At 38.7% G+C, this 19,831-nt stretch overlaps 1 protein-coding gene across 1 annotated transcript in view; it reads left to right on the forward strand.

Moving 5' to 3' along the window:
• The first annotated feature begins 492 nt into the window (after positions 1 to 492).
• MMRN1 (multimerin 1) overlaps positions 493 to 19,831 on the forward strand; it is a 53,752-nt gene continuing 34,413 nt past the window's right edge. Inside the window, exon 1 of the mRNA XM_067557173.1 lies at positions 493 to 1,070. Within this exon, the coding sequence (XP_067413274.1) occupies positions 508 to 1,070 (563 nt within the window). The 5' untranslated portion in view covers positions 493 to 507. The remainder of the gene's footprint in view (positions 1,071 to 19,831) is intronic.

The raw sequence follows: 19,831 nt of genomic DNA on the forward strand, positions 1-19,831 counted from the left end.
CTGCAGCGTATCAAAGTCCATCCACGTCCTTTTCTAGGTAACTCAATAGCAAGTTCACAACAAACATGAACAACCAAGTGACACACTTGACAAGTAACTCATGTTCTGTGCATGGATACACCTGAAAAGGAAATTACTTAACAGTTTTGATGTTTTTCCCCCTCAAACTGATTTCACTGATAATATGTTTCCACATTCACATTGTGCCATTAATCTTCATCCGGTAGCTTCTGCGGAGAATCCTTTTTACTTTCCCCTAAGGCTTTCAGGCTCCAGCACTCCAAGGGGTCACAGGTTGCAGAAGAATTCACAGAAACAGGAAATCGAGCTTCCTCAGTTAGTTTTGAAACACTAAAACCTGTTTCCTTTTCTACAGAAGCAAAACTAGCAGAGCCTGCCCTTGCAGGCTCACTCTGAGAGCTGCGGCTGAGGAGGAGGAGGTGACAGCTGCAGGTTCCTCACACAAGGAATACATGAGACATCTTGCGGCTCTTACTAACCAACAGGATGAAGGAGATAATCTTCTTATTGCTCGTATCACATTTACAGAGTGGCAGCCTGGAATCTGGTACCACTGGCAAGCCCTGGCCCACGACTAGAGATGGTGAAACCCAACCAAGCCACTCAGACTTTACTTCACCTTCTCCTGCAATTCACAGCCTCAAAAACTTGATGGCAAGCCCTGTATCCACCTCTTCTGAGATCCAAACAGCTGCAGCAAGTACACCAGGGGAACATGCTGTGAAAATCACCCCTGCATCCACAGTAGAAGTTCAGAGATTGAAAACCCTTCCAGGGACTCAGGAGAAGAAAACCTCCACTTCTACAATGCAGTCCAGTGGAAACAGCAGTCATGATCATGCTACTGCTAAGCAAGGAGCCTTATCCAACAGTACAGGGAGCTTTCCACGGAGCGTTCCTAGAAAGATGCCGCTCCAACAAGAGGTTGCTAGAAGCCAGCAAAGAACAGGGAACAGATCTCCCAGGATGTCTTACTACAACTCTGTCAGCACTAGCACTAAGAAGGATGCTGACTTCAAAAAATCCAGCTTCGAAACTACCAGGGGAAAGTAAGGAAAGCTACATATTTTATTCTCTTCTCTTATGAACTGCTTATAAAGGCTCTGGATCATATCATGGTCCCATTGAAATCAAAGGCAAAATTCCCATTGATTTTAATAAGTCTTGGATTTGAGGAAGGCTGTCAAAAAAAATAAGCCAGGGCCAACACCTGCAGTCGTTACTCAGGGTATGTCTATACTCAATGCATCCAAGTCCACGCACTTGCACCTGCAAACTCATGAGTGCCAAGTTCCTTTGGCCCCTTACCATCATCAAAACTCTTGTTGTAGTGACTGAGTAAAGACTGCAGGGTTTAGCCTATCATGATGATTATTTTAAAGCCAATGTGCAAGTCCTTAGTGTCATGTATGATTTGGAATGGAAGATGGAATAATGTAATTGTCTGTGGTCAATATACTTAAAAGGTTTTTAAAGACCTGCCCCCAACAAAATGTTTGTTGTAAATTGTTTACGCATGCTGTTTTAGGCACTCATATTGAGTAGTGAGGTGTCTATATTCTCCCTCTTCTAAATTTTTCTTTTTTGTGGGCGCAAGAGATTTCACACCCACTTGTGTGGATGTGCAAACATAGAGGCCTTTTCAAAAATGTTTGGCTTAATATTCCTGAATTGCCCCTGTTAAAGGGTACGCAATGGTGTTGTATCTGTATACGTCCCAGGAGATGAGAGAGACAAGGTGACTCAGGTAATATCTTTTATTGGACCCATCTCTTTTGGTGAGAGAAACAAGCTTTCAAAAGATAAGAGATGACCTCACCCACCTTGTCTCGCTGTTAAAGGGTTCAGGGAGCTGCACAAGTCATTAAAATAAAATGATGCCTAGTAATTAAAACATTTTAATTGAAATCCAGACTAAGTGGCATTCGCAGCAGAGTTTACATTCATGACTGGCTACCTATTATACCTACTGACTTTACTGAATAATGTTACCACTGAGCAGAGTAACATGGGCAAGTCACTTACTTTCTTTGTACCTCAATTTCTTAAAGTTTAAATGGGGATAATAATCCTTTCTTATCTCAGACAGGTGTTGTTAGGCTTACTTAATTGTTGATATGGATTTGGATATTTGGAGGAAAGATGCAAAGTATTGCTATTTTTCAGTAATATCTATGGCTATGTAGCTATACAATAGAGGTTCCATTTTCTATAGCACTTATTCTACAATTTTTGGTATTAATATGTAAACTGTTTTTCTCTTTAATTTAAACAAAAACAATTAAGAAACTCCTAGAAACTTCCCCAAGCATATTACATAGGGACTTGATCTAAAGCCTTTTGGGCAAGGACAAGATTCCCATTGGCCTTGTGGGGCTTTAAAGCAGGCCCTATGTGAAAGTGGTAACACAGAGACACAAATGAGCAAAGTCCCTTTGGTTTAGCCTAGGAAGAGAGATTATTGTAAGGAGAGTACTTCCATAAAGACCTTGAATGGAATACTGATTCTAAGGTGAATATAGTGTGTTATAACAAACACCTTGCTACAGTGGTCTAGGTAAACTAACTGGATCATTTTACTGGAAAGGGATTATGCAACTGCATCACTAATTTCATATTTGTCTGGATGAAGAAACAGGTGAAAGCTTTAACACACAACAAAACTGAAGTCCCTAGCCTTTCCCAGCTTGATTCAGCACCCAGTTGGTGTAACTACTGATCAGGAAGTGGAATTTCCCAGCCTTCCTAAGCCTCTCAAAAACAGCCATAGCACTCTGGCAGACTCCCTGAGCAGTATTCCACAAATTATAATTAATCTTCACAATACCCCTATGAAGTAGGTGAGTATTGTTCCTATTTTATAGAAGGGGAAATGGATACAGAGGGCTAAACTCAGCCCTGCGGTAAGTAAGCTGACTGAAGTCACAGACATGAGGACTGGATGGGGCTCAAAGACATAGAGAGAACCATACCTCATGTTGAATAATACTTATTCTATGAATGGCCCCATTGAAGTTAGTGGGGTTGCTTGAGGACTAAGCTACAAACAAAGATCTTGTTTTGCTGAGTTCCATACAGCAAGTTAGTTAAAAAGCAAGAACTAGATACCACACTCAGATACTATGGTGATGATTTGCAGTATAGGACAATAAGTTAAATCAGAATGCCAAGCTCCTCAAGCCAAGCCAAGGCAAGTCACTTCACCTGTCTGCCTCAGTTTCCTTATCTGTAAAATGGGGAAACTGATCTCCTTTGTTAAGCACTTTGAGATGTACTGATGAAAGTGCTATATAAGAGCTAGTATTAACTACTATTGCTTTAATAAATGTGTTTTAATGTCTACACCCCAAGTACTTAAACATGTTATGGCTATCCCTTTTCTGCAGTTTGGTGCTAAATAAAAATAGAATGGCACACCATAAAACTTGATATCAATACATATGGCTTTCTTTGAGTTTCCTTCATTGTGTAATACACAGTCATAGCACAAATATGTCAATAGCAGTTTAATAGCTTTAAAGTCTATTATCTTGAAGCTAAAAATACAATTGCCCTTTATTTTATTTTGAATGGGCACATTCAGCTTTTGTTAGACTGTGTTTCAAACAGAATTTTCCAGTGACCTTCTAGAAACCATCTGACATCATACTCTTCACAGCAACCCATTGAGTTTTCATATGAACAGGCACATCAATGGCAGTAGGTTCCGTATACAATGCACAATAGGAAGAGACATTGAAGGAAAGAAAAAAGATGATAGAGAAAAAACATATCACTTTTATATGATAAATACAAGCAAAGCTATTTTGTGGAAAGAGGAACTCAGTTTCAAGTGCTGTCAAATCAGCATCTTTCTCAAGATGGACAGTAAGTATGTACAGTACAACTTTAATTATCCAACTACTCTACCTTCTGAAACAGGGTCATGTGCCCTGCTGACTATTAATTACAATGAAAATAACTTCAGTAATACCTAACCTCGATTAATTGAACTTATTCATTGTCCCAAAAGACATTTCGATATTTGAAGTTGTATTGCATACATACACATCACATGTACATTAGAGCATTTTCATGAAAAACCTATTCCTGGTAAATATTCTAAATTTCACTAAAAAAGTCAAAATTGTCAAATTTTGGAAACATTCCACCAGCTCTGTGTTTGTATGCTTGTGTATATATGCATATAATATGGTATGTGTGCCTATGGGAAATATTTTTTTTTAAGTTTATCATAGTTTTAAATAATTTTGTGCTAACTACATATTATTTGTGATCATTATTTGCTCCCACCAGCAGGCCATTTGGTGTTGTGCAGACAATCAAAACAAAATTAAATTAATTATAAAAATCCCTAACAAAATAGTATGAAGTCAAACAATGTGGCAACACAAAAACAAGGGGATTCTATACAGAAATAGAATTAAAAACTGGATTAGCCACTTTAAAATTTTATTGTTCATTCTAATGTAGTTATAGAAATGTGGTAAGTGCTTACTGGGTAAGTGGAGATTTAGGTTATTGATTCTTTAATTGGGACATTAACTGTAATGTCCAATGACAGGGTTATGTCCATTAACTGACAGTAATGTATTCAGCACTACAAGATGAAAAATGAAGATAGTGCTTGTCCCAAAGAGCTTAAAATCTAGTAGACAGAAATACAAAACATAGGCAGAGACATACTGGATCAGAGCAGTGGTCCATCTAGTGCGGTCTCCTGCCTCCAGTGGTGGCCAGCACCAAATGCTACAAAGGAAGGTGCAAAAAATTTTGCAGTAGGTAGTTATGGGATAACCTGCTTCAAAAGAAAATTTCTTCCTAACCTCCATAAGCCTTGAAACATGAAGGTTTATATCCCTTCAAAACTTTTTAAAAATGATTTCCTTTTATATTTCTGGATTATCCATATAAATGTTCAAATCATTTCTGAATCCTGCAAAGCTCTTGGCCTCAGTGATATCCGAGGGCAGTGAGTTCCCCAGTCTAATTATATGGTGTGTGAAAAAAGTATTGCTTTTCCTCTCTTTTCAATTGCCACCTTCACTTTCAATGAATGATCCTTTAGAGATGGGACTCACTGGGGAACCCTGTTGGAGGGGGGGAAGAAACTAATAAAAGCATTGCTTGGTTTTGTATTATGTTCAGTTTAGTTCATTTCCTGTAGAGCTTGCAGAAGAAATGAGCCTCAAAGAAGGATGTAAATGTATCCATTGAATAGTCGTCTTCTTCTTCACCTCTCTTGTCATGATACCAAAGGCACCAATCACTCAAACTAATTTCTGGGTGACAGAGCAGGGTTTAGTCCTTCAAGTTAATGGGCATGCCACACCAGACGGTTTGCATAATTGAACACTAAGTAAGTGCTGGATAATTACTGGTGGGCTTAAGCAGTGAAGAATGAATCCTGACCCACAAAGGTCAACATTGCTCAGATGTGGGGTTCTAGTCAGAGACCCTTTCTGTGTCTCCTTGTTATCTACTAAGGTAATTAGTGATGAACCCTACTAACGTTGAATCCACATAAGAAAAATATTATTTGACTGGACAATTGGACAACCTGCATCAAAGCTAGTTTTCTGGCACAAATTGACTTGCTAGATGATTTATGTGATCAATTAGGACCCAGTTCTGCTCTCTATTACTGTGAAATTCAGAGTAACTCCATTGACTCTGTATGAGCAGAGCAGCAGGACAGCAGTGCAACATATCTTGCTCTCCTTTCCCCACACCCAAGCCCAGCATGGCTATTCAGACTGGCCGCTGGTCTGGGACATTGGACTTAATTACATTCCTAAAATGGAAAATGCTATAGAAGTGCAAAGTCTTATAATTGACTTTCAGTGGGCCTCAGAGAGAGAGAATCAGAGATGGAGTTTAATATTAACAACAATTTATCAACAACTACTCTCAGGCTTTACTGCTGTAAGTGATTTTAAAAAAAAATCCTGAATTGACAGCAATTTACTATTTTAGGACGAGTTCTCATTTAAATACTTAGAATGCCATAAGCAAGCAAGTTACCATGAAAATCAAATGAAGAGTTGTTTTGGAACTACACCATTGAATAATATCAGATCCAAAGGTATTAACTTACAACAAAGGCTACACTACTGCAATATTTCATTGCAAGTGGCTGTGTAATGATTTTATTTCTTTGGGGTATACAGCCAGTTAGAGGTTAGTCTGTACAGGGTTGTAAAGACATCTATATACCTACCCTTACACCCTGCATGCATTAATAGATGTAATAATAGTAATGAATAATGAGCACAGTAAGGTTTAATAAACCAAACATCAATGATGGATTTACTCAGTTTTCATAGCTGATGTGTGTGCTGCAAAAATTCATAGAAATAACCAGTGATCTGACATTCTCCGCAGTTTCTTGTATATTTGTTGTAATGTCATTAACGTGGAGGAATGTATAGTGTACATGGAAATAAAAGCTGATGCACAATGTTCACCAGTACAGTCTGGCTGCTTCAATGACAGATAACAGCTGTACACCCAGTTTAACTGTTTAGTTAAGACAAGTTTATGGATGCTTTGAATCACCAGAGTAGCACACCATGGTGATCTGGCCTTTGGACTATTAAAATCACTGGAGAGAGATTCCCAAGGGGATTTTGGAAGAACTTCTATGTCCATGTATTTTAAAAACACACCATTTTAAGCCCAGCTTTTTATTTTACCTCTTGGCTCTGATTACTGCACTTTCACAATGGTCTGTATGTAGAGAGGCCTCCTGTGTAAGGTTGTTCTAGTAATTAGCTATCAAAGATACTTGAAGAATGAGCGGTCCTCGTCCTTCCTTCCCAGAGCCTAAGTCCAGTACTTCTGCAACATGCCCTTCGTCTCCAGTAGTGTAAGGAGCATAATGGTACTCTTAGACCTTGTTTCTAATCCCAGGGTCTGGCAGCTCTTAATTTTCTTATCTGTGCACACTGAGCACATTTATTACCATTATGATCCTAACTCCCAAAGCACATTGCTAAGCCAGGTATTGGTATTATTTCACCAATTCATTGCCATGTTATAAGGCCTTAGGTGTAAAAATGCACCGTCACTGCTGGTCCATGTACATACCTGATATGTCACTATATCACCTTGGCAAGAAAATGCTAATGTCCCTATCAAACTTTGACAGGGAGTACTTACAAGAATTTCACTGTAAGCTGCTGAACACAGAAGTGAAAGGTTTAGTATAGATAAGTACTGATGTGTCACTAAACATGCTGATGTAAGGTGGCAAAGGAACTTCCAGGTACACTCTACCTGAAAGTTCTCATTTAGCTAGGTTGAATACCGCTGATACAGTTCAGGGAAGTGGTGGTAGACTGATTTATTTGTGTCAGTGCTGCAACGATGTTATGTTAAGGATGATTACTCTCACTAGTACTGCCACATGCACGGAAAGAATGGAAGGGTGATGGAGCTTATTTGTGATATTTACATTACAAATAACTACAATATACAGTTTTGGATGAATCACCTTTTGTAGATGGCATATATAGTGACAGTAAAGACTATTTGGACTTATTGGAGGAATTCTGCTCTACAGTTTTTACAGGTACCAAGCTAAAAGATATCACTTGCCTCTTTCCCCAACCACTCAGGAAGGAAGGAAGGAAAGAAGGAGGTGTTATGTGAGCTGCCCCTGTAATTCTGGAATTTAAGTGAAAATGTTAATTGCTGAAAAGAAACACTGTGGCTTAGAAAAACAGCAAAACCTAATATCCAGGTTTCCTAAGCCTCAGACTGGTGGTTAAGATTACTAGGTAGTAGAGTAGCAGGCTCTGTTTTCCACAGTATTGGAAATGCAGTACTAAAGGAATCCAGCCCATCTCATTAAGTGGCATTTTTGCACCATGAACTAGGAATTTATTACAGAGGGACTCTCTTGGTATCTCTTCCCTTAGGTTCTTCAGTAACAGGTCAAACTGGGGTACTTAGTTTCCTCTTCAGATCAAACTCAAATGAAGTGATGCTCTAAATGCTGATGATTTTGATTTCTCAAGTCTGCAATATTTTTAAGGAAGTAATAGCTGCTCCCACTCTCCCCATTATAATAATTACTTTAATGTTATCTATGTTTATTCTCTCTCTCTCTCTCTCTCTCTCTCTCTCTCTCTCTATATATATATATATATATTAAGGTAACACATAAGAATATATATATGTTTCCAGTGGTTCAGTCTTAGTCGATAACAATAAAATAGTGAGACAGGCGTAGTCAAGCTTGATTGCCTTTATTAATGAACAGGACATGCTCATAAGAAAAAGAGGTGTGCAATACCTAATGTTTATGGAACTGAAGCTTGCAGCCAATGACATGAAAGACAGTCTGGTCGCAGTATGGTCTGTTCCATAAGTAACTCAAACGTAGTCTTTTATAGATAGTTTGTTGCCAAGCCATAACTTCCCTTTTTACACACGACATTTAGTGTAATTTCCTCTGGTACATATTGCAAATTTTCAAGCACATATTGCAATATCCAGACTTTCCATAGTAATATGATTAGTACATTTTGCAGTTTAAAAACCCTTGTTATGATGCACAGGATATTATACAAAACATTCCACGCTTACTAAACGAAATTTTCCACTTTTAGTAAAGGTTGCACAATTTAACATTATTATTGCAAATTATTCTTAAAGTTTCATGTGGTTTGGGTCACTTAACAATAGGCCTTTTCTTAGCAACAGGCTCTTTGGCTTAATGGTCAACATACGCTTTGTTTCACTTTCCATGTGAGCAGCGAGTTTCTCACATTAATGTCACTCCTTCCCATTACACAAATTGGCTAGTTAGTGTTAGGATTTAGTTCCAAACCATTCACAAATGTCTGCCATTCAATTCTTTGCTGTACTTCATATCAGGTGTACCTGTAATATCTATTTAAATTTGCACAGAGAATCTGAACTCTCACCGATATGAATGCAATTAACACTATAGAAAATTACTGCACTATAATTCCTAGAATAAATGTGTCAAGAAAAAGAACAGTGCGGTGTCTCCATATATTCTCACAAGGTGTTGATTGTGTCGCCTGTTTCTTGTGTGCTGAAAGTGGTTTAAAAAGCAATTTTCCGACTGAAAAATCAAGGAAGGGAAGATTTTGCCATTTGTGCTTCTAGTAAGTATGCTAGGACCTGATCCATAGCCCATTGAAGTTCATGGAAAAACTCCCATTGACTTCCATGGGTTTTGGATCCATGGGTCTTACTCTGCAAAGAGTCCCACTAAAATCAATCAAACCATCTGAAGAGTAAGGTACTACTCAGTGGTGGAATCAGGTAAGTGATTGGTAATTTGATTTACAACATTTCCTAAAACTGAATGCAAGAAGTCTGCCCTTAGTTCCACGTGGTCTCACTGACCTTCAATTACTGCTACCCAGAAGGTGACGGTACTCAAACCAGTGAAGTGATCAGGGGTGGTTGGGTTTAACCAAGGGCAAACTTTGTCCCACTAAGCATTATGGTACATTTTAACATAACCAATGTAAATATCCTCTACAAAGACTATTTTTTCTTGTCAACATTTCCGAAAACAGAGAAGCCATTGCTGCTGTACTTTACTTCCACAGTAAGGATATCCTATTATTTGCAGATTAGAGGATGATTTAGAGGACTGAAAACCAGTTCTGTTGAATGTCAGGTGAAAAGCAATGATGTAAGTAGGCAGTAAGTCAAAAGGATGCTAGCATATGGGACTCTATGCTTGTGGCTGATTAGGTTATGGGAGATAATATTCAAGAGTAAAAAACATCGAGAGTCCTGAATTCATGACGAAGTGGGTTGCAGCCCACGAAAGCTTATGCCCACAGAAATTTGTTTGTCTTTAAAGTGCTACAGGACTCCGTTTGTTTTTGCTGTATATAGACTAACCTGGCTACCCCTCTGAAAATATTTAAGAGTGAAGATCTCAAATATAACTGTAACTATGATCTTTTTAGAAAACAGATATAGGGCTGGTTTCTCAGGTGTATTTTGAGGGCTTACTCTCAAACCAAGCTAATGGAAGTGGGGTTTTTTTTGAATGCCTAGTTTAAACTTTGACTGTGGGAAATGTTGGTTATTGACTGGGCTCCGAAAGGTCAGATGTACTGGTGAATTGGACTTTGAAATAGTGGAGTAAAGGTCTCAAATCCAACCCCAGCTTACCTGACACATCAATCACAGGATGGTCCTTATTTTATTTGACCCAGTGTACTGATCCTTAGAAATGATGATAAGCTAATAAGTGAGTGGAAGCTGTGGGTTAACACTGCAGCATTGGAAAGAAGATTTAATGGGTCATAGCATTAAAATAAAATTTGGATGACACAAAGGGACTGTTCACAGTCCAACAGTTCAGCATGGTATGTGTGACAAAGGAAATGAATGATGACAGAAAAGCATGTGTTTTGGAGTATTCAGGACAAAATGTCAGGGCCTTGAATCCTGAAAAAACAAATAGTAAAAATTTATTTTCCCCTATTCTTCTATATCAGAAAGAACGCTGTCTCTCAGGATAATAACTACATATTTAAAAGACAGCTTCCATTGCATGTGTTACCATTACATGCTGATTGATTTGAGCTGAATGAATTCAAATTTACTTTTCACATAGTTCCCTTTTTGCATTCCATTTAGTTTGGACAATGAAAATAGACTAGTCAATTTCACTTTTTATCGTCAATTTCTAGACAACATAAGCAATATTTACCTTTCAATTAAGATTAACAGAAGCAGAGATTTTAAGGCCAGAAGGAGCTATTACAGTTATCTATTCTATGCTATGCAGGAGTTCAGGCCATAGAACCTCATTCAGTAATTTCCCCATCAAGCCCATAACTTTGGCTTGAGCTACAGCATATTTTTAAACAAAATATCCAGTCTTGACTCCGGTTACGTCTACACTTGTGAGGTAGGGCTGTGATTCTCAACTCATGTACACCTATTTGTGTGAGCTCAGCGAGAGCTAGCATCAGTAGAGATGGTAGCATAGCCGCAGAAGCACGGGCAGCGGCAGCGTGACTCAGCCATGCTGAATACAAATTGCCTGTACCCTGTGGCTGCATATTCAGCATAGCTAAGACATGTCACTGTGACTAGGCTACCACTTATACTTGCATTAGCTCTCACTGAGCTAGCATAAGAACGTGTACTTGGGCTGAGAATCACATGCCTAGCTCATAGTGTAAACATAGCCTCAAAGAGTGCAAGTGATAGAGAATCCATCGCATCTTTAGGTACTGAACAGGTGACAAACCTCTTATTATGTCACACACTGGGTTCCAAGAGAATCACTGAAGGGAAAAAAAATGGATCCTGTCATTTTTGGGTACTCATGCAGTAACAAAATGCTGTGGTGTTTTTTTTCTGTCCTCTCAGTATGCTGATTTGCATGATATAAATGTGTAGACTCACTACAAATACTTGGCAGGTTGTTGAAATCAAACTAAGAAATATTCTCATTGGGATCTTTTCTAAAAAAAAAAAAATCATGGTAATATTTCTACTAATCATAGGCTTTGAAATACCTTGTTTCTACACAATCTAAATTGAAGGCCTGACTCAACCTAACAGTGGGACTTGAATAACACTCTTTTTAGCTGGGCAAAACTTATTATGAGGTTTAATTTTTTTAATAAAAGATGTAATCATTGCAACCCTTACTCACATAAGTAGTACCATTGAAGTCACTGAGGCAAATTCTACGCTGCCTTGCATCTTGCACAGCATTTATATTTATGCAGAGTGAGTGTAAAATGCTATCGGAACAGAATTCTTCTCTCAAGGTTTTTTCTCTGCATTGAAACTTGCACCAGTTCAAGGAAAACTCTTTGTTTTTTAAATGAAGTAATTAAACAAGTGAAAATCTGTCTGTGGACCCTTTTAAGTATGTTAGCTTAATTAAGATAAAGCTAAATCAGTATAAAGCAATCAATTTGAAATTGCCCACAGAAGGGTTTGCACTGTTTTTAACTTTCGATTTAAAAATACACCTTTAGTTAAACTGGGGCCATTTCTAATACATGCAAGGGCTCAGGCATATTACACTCACTCTATGCTCCTTTTGAACTGGTGCAAATAACTATACAAGGTGTAAGGCAGTGGAAAATTAGCCTAATGGATCTACATGCATGAATGTGTAGTAGCTGAATGTGCTAAAGGCTACAAGATGAAGCCCAAAGAAAGCAAAATCATCCTTTTAAGAAAAAAAGTAACATTTATTTGCACACCATACTGTTACACAACAGTATAGGGCCCTGCTTTAACAAAGCAGAGAAGCCTGTGCGTAACTTGAAGTCAGTAAGACAGTTCACGTGTTTAAAGTTAAGTAGGTGCTTGTGTTTTGCTGCATTGGAGCCTTAGAAAGGAAGTGAAGAATCTCATAACCTGTTGAAAACGGAAGGGGAATTTATGCAGATGCAATGTAATTTCACAAGTTGGAAAATGTTAAGAATGCTGGGCCCAACACGTCCATTCTTGCATTTTAAATTACTGTTCTATGAGCCTGATTCTCCACAGCCCTGTTTCTTGGGGAGACGTATATGTCTGTGCACAGCAGGTGTAACATGCTATCATTCTCAATTGGTAGCATTTTACATCCATTTTGCCCTGTTGTATATAGGGTGACCAGATAGCAAGTGTAAAAAATTGGGACAGGGAGTTGGAGGTGGTAGATGCCTATATAAGAAAAAGCCCCAAATATCAGGACTGTCCCTATAAAATCAGGCTATCTGGTCACCCTGGGTGTAAATGATGAAACAAAGGGCAAAGTAGAGGAGAATCAGGCTCTGTATCTCCTACACTAATCCATGCAATGTATATAGATACTATCATCTGAGTCACAGAGCCATGTGTTGCCTTTAACCAAAGCTCCACATCTAGGTCCTTTTGTATTCCTGCAACTAGATCGTTCTCCCATGGTTCAATGCAGTTCAGCTGTGCTGATTCAATATCGCATCAGTGAAAAGCAAAGTAATCTAATTTACTTGTGGATAAAAATAAAGCCTATGTTCAGCAGCAGTACAAAAGGAGTAGGGGAGCAAAACAAAATCCATGACCTTTGGGCTTTTGGCTACCAGCAGGGTGCATGTTGCAAGTGTTTAGGGACAGTTGCAAAGATTATTCAGAAGTATCATCTGTGTTTATAAGCAAATGAAGCAACTGCTCTAAGTTACATAGCTGGCAGTGGATGTTCTTTTTTGCTTTGCCATGTATTTACAGTGGCAACATGACCGGGAAGGGGTTATTACAGTCTCATAAACTTCCAGTTGCCCCAGGGAAATAAACATTTTTGATGGTTGATTAAGTTACATTTCATGTGACATTTGCATCAGTCATCACAGTAACAAGGGGCCTGAGCTGAAGCCCATAGAAATGTTCCCATTGACTTCAATGGGCTTTGGCACAAGCCCCCCAATAAAGAAGCTGATTTTGTCAGCAGGCTTGTAAATTGTCATGACGATTTTGCAAGGCTAGCCTTCTTTATATAAAGGGGGCTGATTGAACTGTTCCAAAGCATGATATACAGGTCCCAGCTTAAAAATACCCCTTTTTTTCTCATAGCTGTTAGAATTAAACAGAATATTTTTGTATTGTTTTTTTAATTACAGTTCAGTGATCCTTATCTTTCCTAAAATCCCAGGCTTGGCAGTGTCATTAGAATAAGATTTCTGGTCTCATTCTGCTTGTTCAAGGCAATACATGGTATCAACTGGTGTGCTTAGAAGCACCTTTATGGCTACAAGTGAATTTTGCACAACCACAAAGTGCAGCTAAGCAATTCTGGCTCACCAGCCACACCCAGGAGACAAGACCCTCAGTTGGTGTAAATTGGGGCCTCTTTATTGACTTCAGTGGAGCTTCACTGATCTATTCTTGTGGAGGATCAGGCACTGTGAAGGGAAAGCTATTTCTCCACATGCCTAACAAATATTTTTTCTAGTGCTGTTTAGAGTGTAAAAATGGTTTATATTAAGAGATTTTTTTAAACAATTGTTATTGATACGGGAAGTTCTCTTAACCAAATGAAAGATTTTCAGGTGCACGCACCACACTATACAGGGGAAAACAGAAACAAAATCGCAGTGTGTGTGGCCAGGTATACAGTTCTGCTGTAGTTAGTTAATGGCGTGAATATAGTGAGTGAAACCTTGTTCATGGTTCTTTTAACTGCGTATGTTGGGAAAGTCTGCCACCTGCTGGCTTTTACTGTTAATGAGTGAAATATAAATATACTGAGATGGACGATTTTAAAGCAGAAATTGAAAGAAACTCAGCAACCCAGAAACGGATGGTTTCAGCATATATGAAACCAAAGAAACCAGAACAGACCTCCAAAATTGAACCCTGTGACTGAGCAAAGTTTATGATTTACTAGTCTTCCCGTAATTTTTAACTAGATGTGGGGAATTTGAAAGGTCAGATGCTCCAACCACATTACAAAGGGGAAATGGTATTATTTCTAAACTCCAGTTCAGCAATGGACTTAATCATGCGCAGATCCAACTGGGCCCAAGAATGAATAACATATATTTTACTTTCAATATACCTGTTCCTGCAATCCTGCATTTTAACCAACCATCTCTTTCTTCAACATATACAATCCAACATCCATGCCAACTTCAGAAGTGCAGACAATCAGTGAATTATGTCTGCTCATTATCACGAATGTTATCATAAAATCATGACTGCTGTGGAGAAATTAAATAATGTAGTGTTATTTACCCCTTCACATAACACAAGAACCAGGGGTTACCTAATTAAATTAATAAGTGGAAGGTCTTAAAAAAAAAAAAAAAAAAAAAAAGGAAGTTCCTTTTGTAGTCAATTTGCGGAACTCAACTTCCATAGTCAACTTGTGGAACTCATTGCCAGGGGATGTTGTGAAGGCCAAAAGTATAACTGGGCTCAAAAAATATTACATAAGTTCATGGAGGATAGGTCCATCAATAGCTATTAGCCAAGATGGTCAGGGATGCAATCCTATCCTATTCAACCCTCCGACTGCCAGAACTGGGGCTGGACGACAGGTGATGGATTACTTGTTAATTGCCCCATTCTCTTTCTTCCCTCGGAAGCATCTGGCACTGGCCACCGTTGGAAGACGGGAAGAAGATGGACCATTGATCTGACCCAGTATTGCTGTTTTCATGTTGTTATCAAAGGTTAAACCAAACAAGTACAGTAAATAATGTGTGCAGTGATATTAGCTACTTTTCATCTGCTAAGGATGCACCGCAGCTCAGGGTAGGGTTAGATATGCTACTTGTTCTTATTCCACAGAAAGAGAGAGCATTTTTCTGGGGATTGGGATCCTTTTGAAATTCCAAAATGCTGCTCATACGCATGCTTCACACCATTCGATCATGAGCTTATTGCAAATCACTCAGAGATGGCTCAATCAGCTACAAATGGGTAAGCACCCCTACCCAGCAGTTAGCTTCATGATTTCAGAAACAAGTTCCACCTACTGAGGAGGAAAAAGCATTATTAGTGAATACTTGTTACAGCCTGGCAATGTGCTTGGTGGACAAGAGGTGGGGGTCCAGATGCTTCATGGGTCTGACTAGTCCTACTCTCAAGCCCCTACAGGATGAGAATTGTTTACATTGGTCTCTTAGCTTGTGCTGGTGGGAGACCTGGACCCTTAACCTCCATAATGCTTGCATGGGTGCCGGTGGGAGTGAGGTTTTGGTAACCTTTTCTGTAAGTGTAGTATGGATTTTCTTAACAATCCAAAACTACCCTGGCATGCATCCTAAGGGGCATCAGACAGGCCAACCACCAGCATGGCTGCTCCTTATATTGGAGCACTAGGGGGAAAGAAGGAAGCTTCCTGACTCCTTTCCTCTGAAGTGCACCATAATTGCATCCTTTGTCACTGTCCAGGCAAATGGCCTTGTCACTACTTAGTATGACCCTGATTCTCAGATCAGGCCATGAGGTGCTTGATGCAGAGGGAATTGTTCAGCAAAGTGGCTTTACACCCAAACACCACCCTAAATCTGGCCCCACTTAGAGGATTTTCTAGCAGCCAGGAACAGTGGGAGTGTAGAGGGATTTCTACCACAGCATCTTTCCAGCCATCATTCCCCCTATGCTGGGAGCAGCAAGAAGATCATGAAAAACTGCTACACTGGCTTTACACCACCCGGGATTCTTCCACAGTTGTTACCAATATGGTTGCTTTTGTTTTTTAAATATGATGTTTCACGAATCAAATCAAAGTCAGTGAAAATGGAACCCAATAACAACTGCGGGTCTTGACAAAGCCCACATATTTAGAAGTCAGTATTTCCAATCTGGAATAAATTATTCCATGAAAGGTAAAGAGGATTATTTTCAGGTTGAAATTCCCATTATGCAAAACAGTTGTTTTGAGTGGCTGCCTTTGCCTTTACATTGCCCGTCACCATCCTTCTGCCATGCTTCATTTTCTATTTTGAAACCTACAATGCTTTTCAGACCATTTGGTTTCAAAATTATATTTACATTTTCAACATCACTTAATGAGCTTATTTCATTGGTAGCACAAACCTAATTAGGAGTCACACCAGGGGTCTTTTCCTGTCGATATTTCTTCCAATTTAGGATGATCAAAGATTGCTAGGCTATGAGAGAACCACTTCAGCCATTGCCCTGATGCAGCTTGAAATCAGTTTAACCGTTTTAGATTCAAATGCTCTTTACACGTAACACTAGAGTTATTTTTTTTACAGAAATCAGAGATTTGTGTTGACTTTTTTTTTAGACAAAGCAATGCCTACCCAGTATTTTGGAGTGGGCTTTGCTGCTTTCTTTCCTATCACCCATTGGAATGCATCTAGCAACAACTATATGTGCCAGTTCTACTAACTCTTCCACTCTCAATAATTATGATAATTAGTGGATTTGCACCATGAATTTTAAAAAGTAGCTTACACTTTTGAAAAGTAAATGCTCTTTGTCTTTCAGGCCTTTAATACATGTGAAAGTTGATTCTCGTGGCTGCTTTCTTCATTTTGTCCAGGTGTAAAAAGACTATCTAATTTTAAAACAGCGCTACCAGCTTTATCTTTTTTAATTTATTTCTGTGGGCAGGAATGTGATCTAGCAGTTAAAGCACTGGTGTGGGGGACCAGGAATTCTCAAATTCTAACCTTTCCCCTGGCTTACTGTAACTGTGAGTGAGTTATTCCAGGCCAAATTTTAAAGTTTTGCCTCAAATTTTGGGTGTCTCTATTTCTGGATGGCCAGCTTTAGAAATTCAGAGGTATGATTTTTCTGACATTCTGGATACCTGCAACAGTTGGAATTAAGGATACTCAGCATTACTGCAAATCAAGCCCTAAATGTCATAGGCAGGCCACCCAAAATTATAAGCCAAATTCATCTTTAGCATAAACCACTAGCTTCAATGGGAGTGTTTTGGTTTGGTCCAGTTTTGTTTGCCAGATCTATAAAAAAGAGATAATACTCACCCCACATATGTGATGGGAGACTTAGTTTGTCTTTGTGCTGTGCATCAAAGACAAGTACTATCTCTGATCTCATTGTTATCCATGCAGAATCCCCACTTAAGCTACATCGGGTGCAAGGATTAGACATGCAAAGCATGGTGGTTCAGATGCTGGAGGAGCGCCCACTGAGGATTACTGTTCTAAATGGGAGTAACCAGTAACCTATTAGCACTTGTTGCCAATCACATCATATGCACAGCAGGGGAAGACGCCTGGCTATGTCCATGCACACAAGGTATATTTCCTTGGGATTACAGAACACAAGCCAGTACTATAGCCTGAATTCACTCCTACCACTCAGTAGCAAGGAACTGCTAGAAGCATATATTTTCCTACTGGTGCATGAGTGATCTGGGATGGAAGAGGCTACCTATGCCCCTTTCTCTCCTTACCTAATTCTCCTGTATAACACAGGGCAGCAGGTTAGCAAAAGTGTCATTATTATTCAGAATAACTCTTAATCATTTTTGAAGTTTCCTAGTTCCTCACTCTACTGATGGACATTTATGTCCCATACAACCACAGGATTGTTGTAAGTGATTTCATGATCTCTCTGATAAACCGCAAGTTCTCAACTTACTTATACCAGTTTTGCATGAGTGTAACCCCATACATGTCCATAGAATTACTCGTGACATACACCCTCTACGTGAGAGAAGAAGCTGACTCCGAAATTTATTGTTGGAGGCTGCATTTATGCTTTCCAAATATTTATTTATACAATTTGCAAATTGACATAAAAGAATGAAGCTACAAGTCCCAACTGTAGGAAGGAGAATATAAACAGAGCTTCACACACCAACACAGAATTTTTACACCCCCAGTTAAAAAAAATATTTTTCCTGATGTAAACCCCCAAGGAAATATACAGTGAAAGTTAGAGAAAAAACCAGATCAAAGAAACTACACAACAACTCTTGTATCAAGCACATTCTTCAATAATTAAATAATATGGGCTGTGTGCTGGTGCCACATAATGTGGTGTATGAAATGGAAAGATTCAGGATTTCATTTTTACACCGCAGAACCTACTCCAGGGGTTGCCCCACTGAGTTCATTGGGGCTACTGATAAGTGCTATACAACATAAGGGTGGTAATATTAGGAGCTCTGTAAGCAAACTTATTTACCTGCAGCTAGATTCTGATATTCTTCTTCATCTGTAGTACCATGGCTCTCACTTGCACTGGTGTAAATCTGAAGTAATTTCACTGAAATAAATGGAACTACTTCAGATTTAAATGAAAAATATTATATTGCATTCTAATCCTGCTGTTTCTGTCTTTTGCAGATCATAATAAGACATTAATTTCATAGATGGGAGGAGAATGAACCCCCCCCCCCACCTTGTTGATAATTCCAGTTTTTAAATGAATTTGCTTCAGCCTTATTTTTGTGTTTGTGTCCCATTAATGTTCAATATGAAGCTAGCAAATTTCAAAGAGTACCTGTGGAAACCAAACTTTGAGTTTTCACAGGTAAGTTTTAGTGCTGGAAGAACTTGTATGTTCATCTTGTTAGACAATAGGAATAACACATGCAACTTATTGACCAATTACAGCTAATTACCTATGAAATTAAAGACCACAAATACAGGTGACTTACTAACCAATCAAAACTAATAATTAGTTCATGAATTAAAATGATTAAAACCAATAGTCAAGGAAGGAGTTCAAACTAACAGACATGAAGAAATCACAGCCTGCTCACAATTGCATCCTGCCAACAGAAAAAGAGGATAAATTATTCTATTAAAATATTAATTGGAATGTATTTATTCAGCTGTCGTCATTTTCATAAGATGATGGTCGTGTGATAATGAGGTAGGGTAGGGTTTTTATCTCCGCCCTAAGAAAGGTGGGGGGTTGGATTTAAGCCGTTTTATGTAGCAGAAAATGGGAACATGACTCCTTCTGAATAAGGAAATACCTTCTCAAAATGAAGAAAAGTTTATGTGGATGTAAAATCTCAGCAGTCACAAGCATATACTTTATGCTCATAGCATCTTTCCTATAAGGATCTTAACCCACTTTACAAAGTGGGTATATATTAGAACTAATTAAAAATGGGGGAGTAAAATCTTTTGTGAAAACCTATTAATGAAACAGAAATAGTGCTAGCTGTAAGGATGCTAAAACTCTAGGACTCACCTCTTTGAGTTCTAGAGAACTAGTTTCTATGGCCTCAAAGCTAGAAAATGCCTGCTGAAGTATCCTATTGTTACTTATTTGTGTTCCTGTAGTACCTAAAGACCGCACCTGTTATTAGGATCCCTTTGTACTAGGTGCTCTACAAGTATTTAGTATGCAA

Source organism: Emydura macquarii, unplaced genomic scaffold, assembly GCF_026122565.2.
Source record: "Emydura macquarii macquarii isolate MOO-44397 ecotype Brisbane River unplaced genomic scaffold, CSIRO-AGI_Emac_v2 contig_1790, whole genome shotgun sequence".
Lineage (NCBI taxonomy): Eukaryota > Metazoa > Chordata > Testudines > Chelidae > Emydura > Emydura macquarii.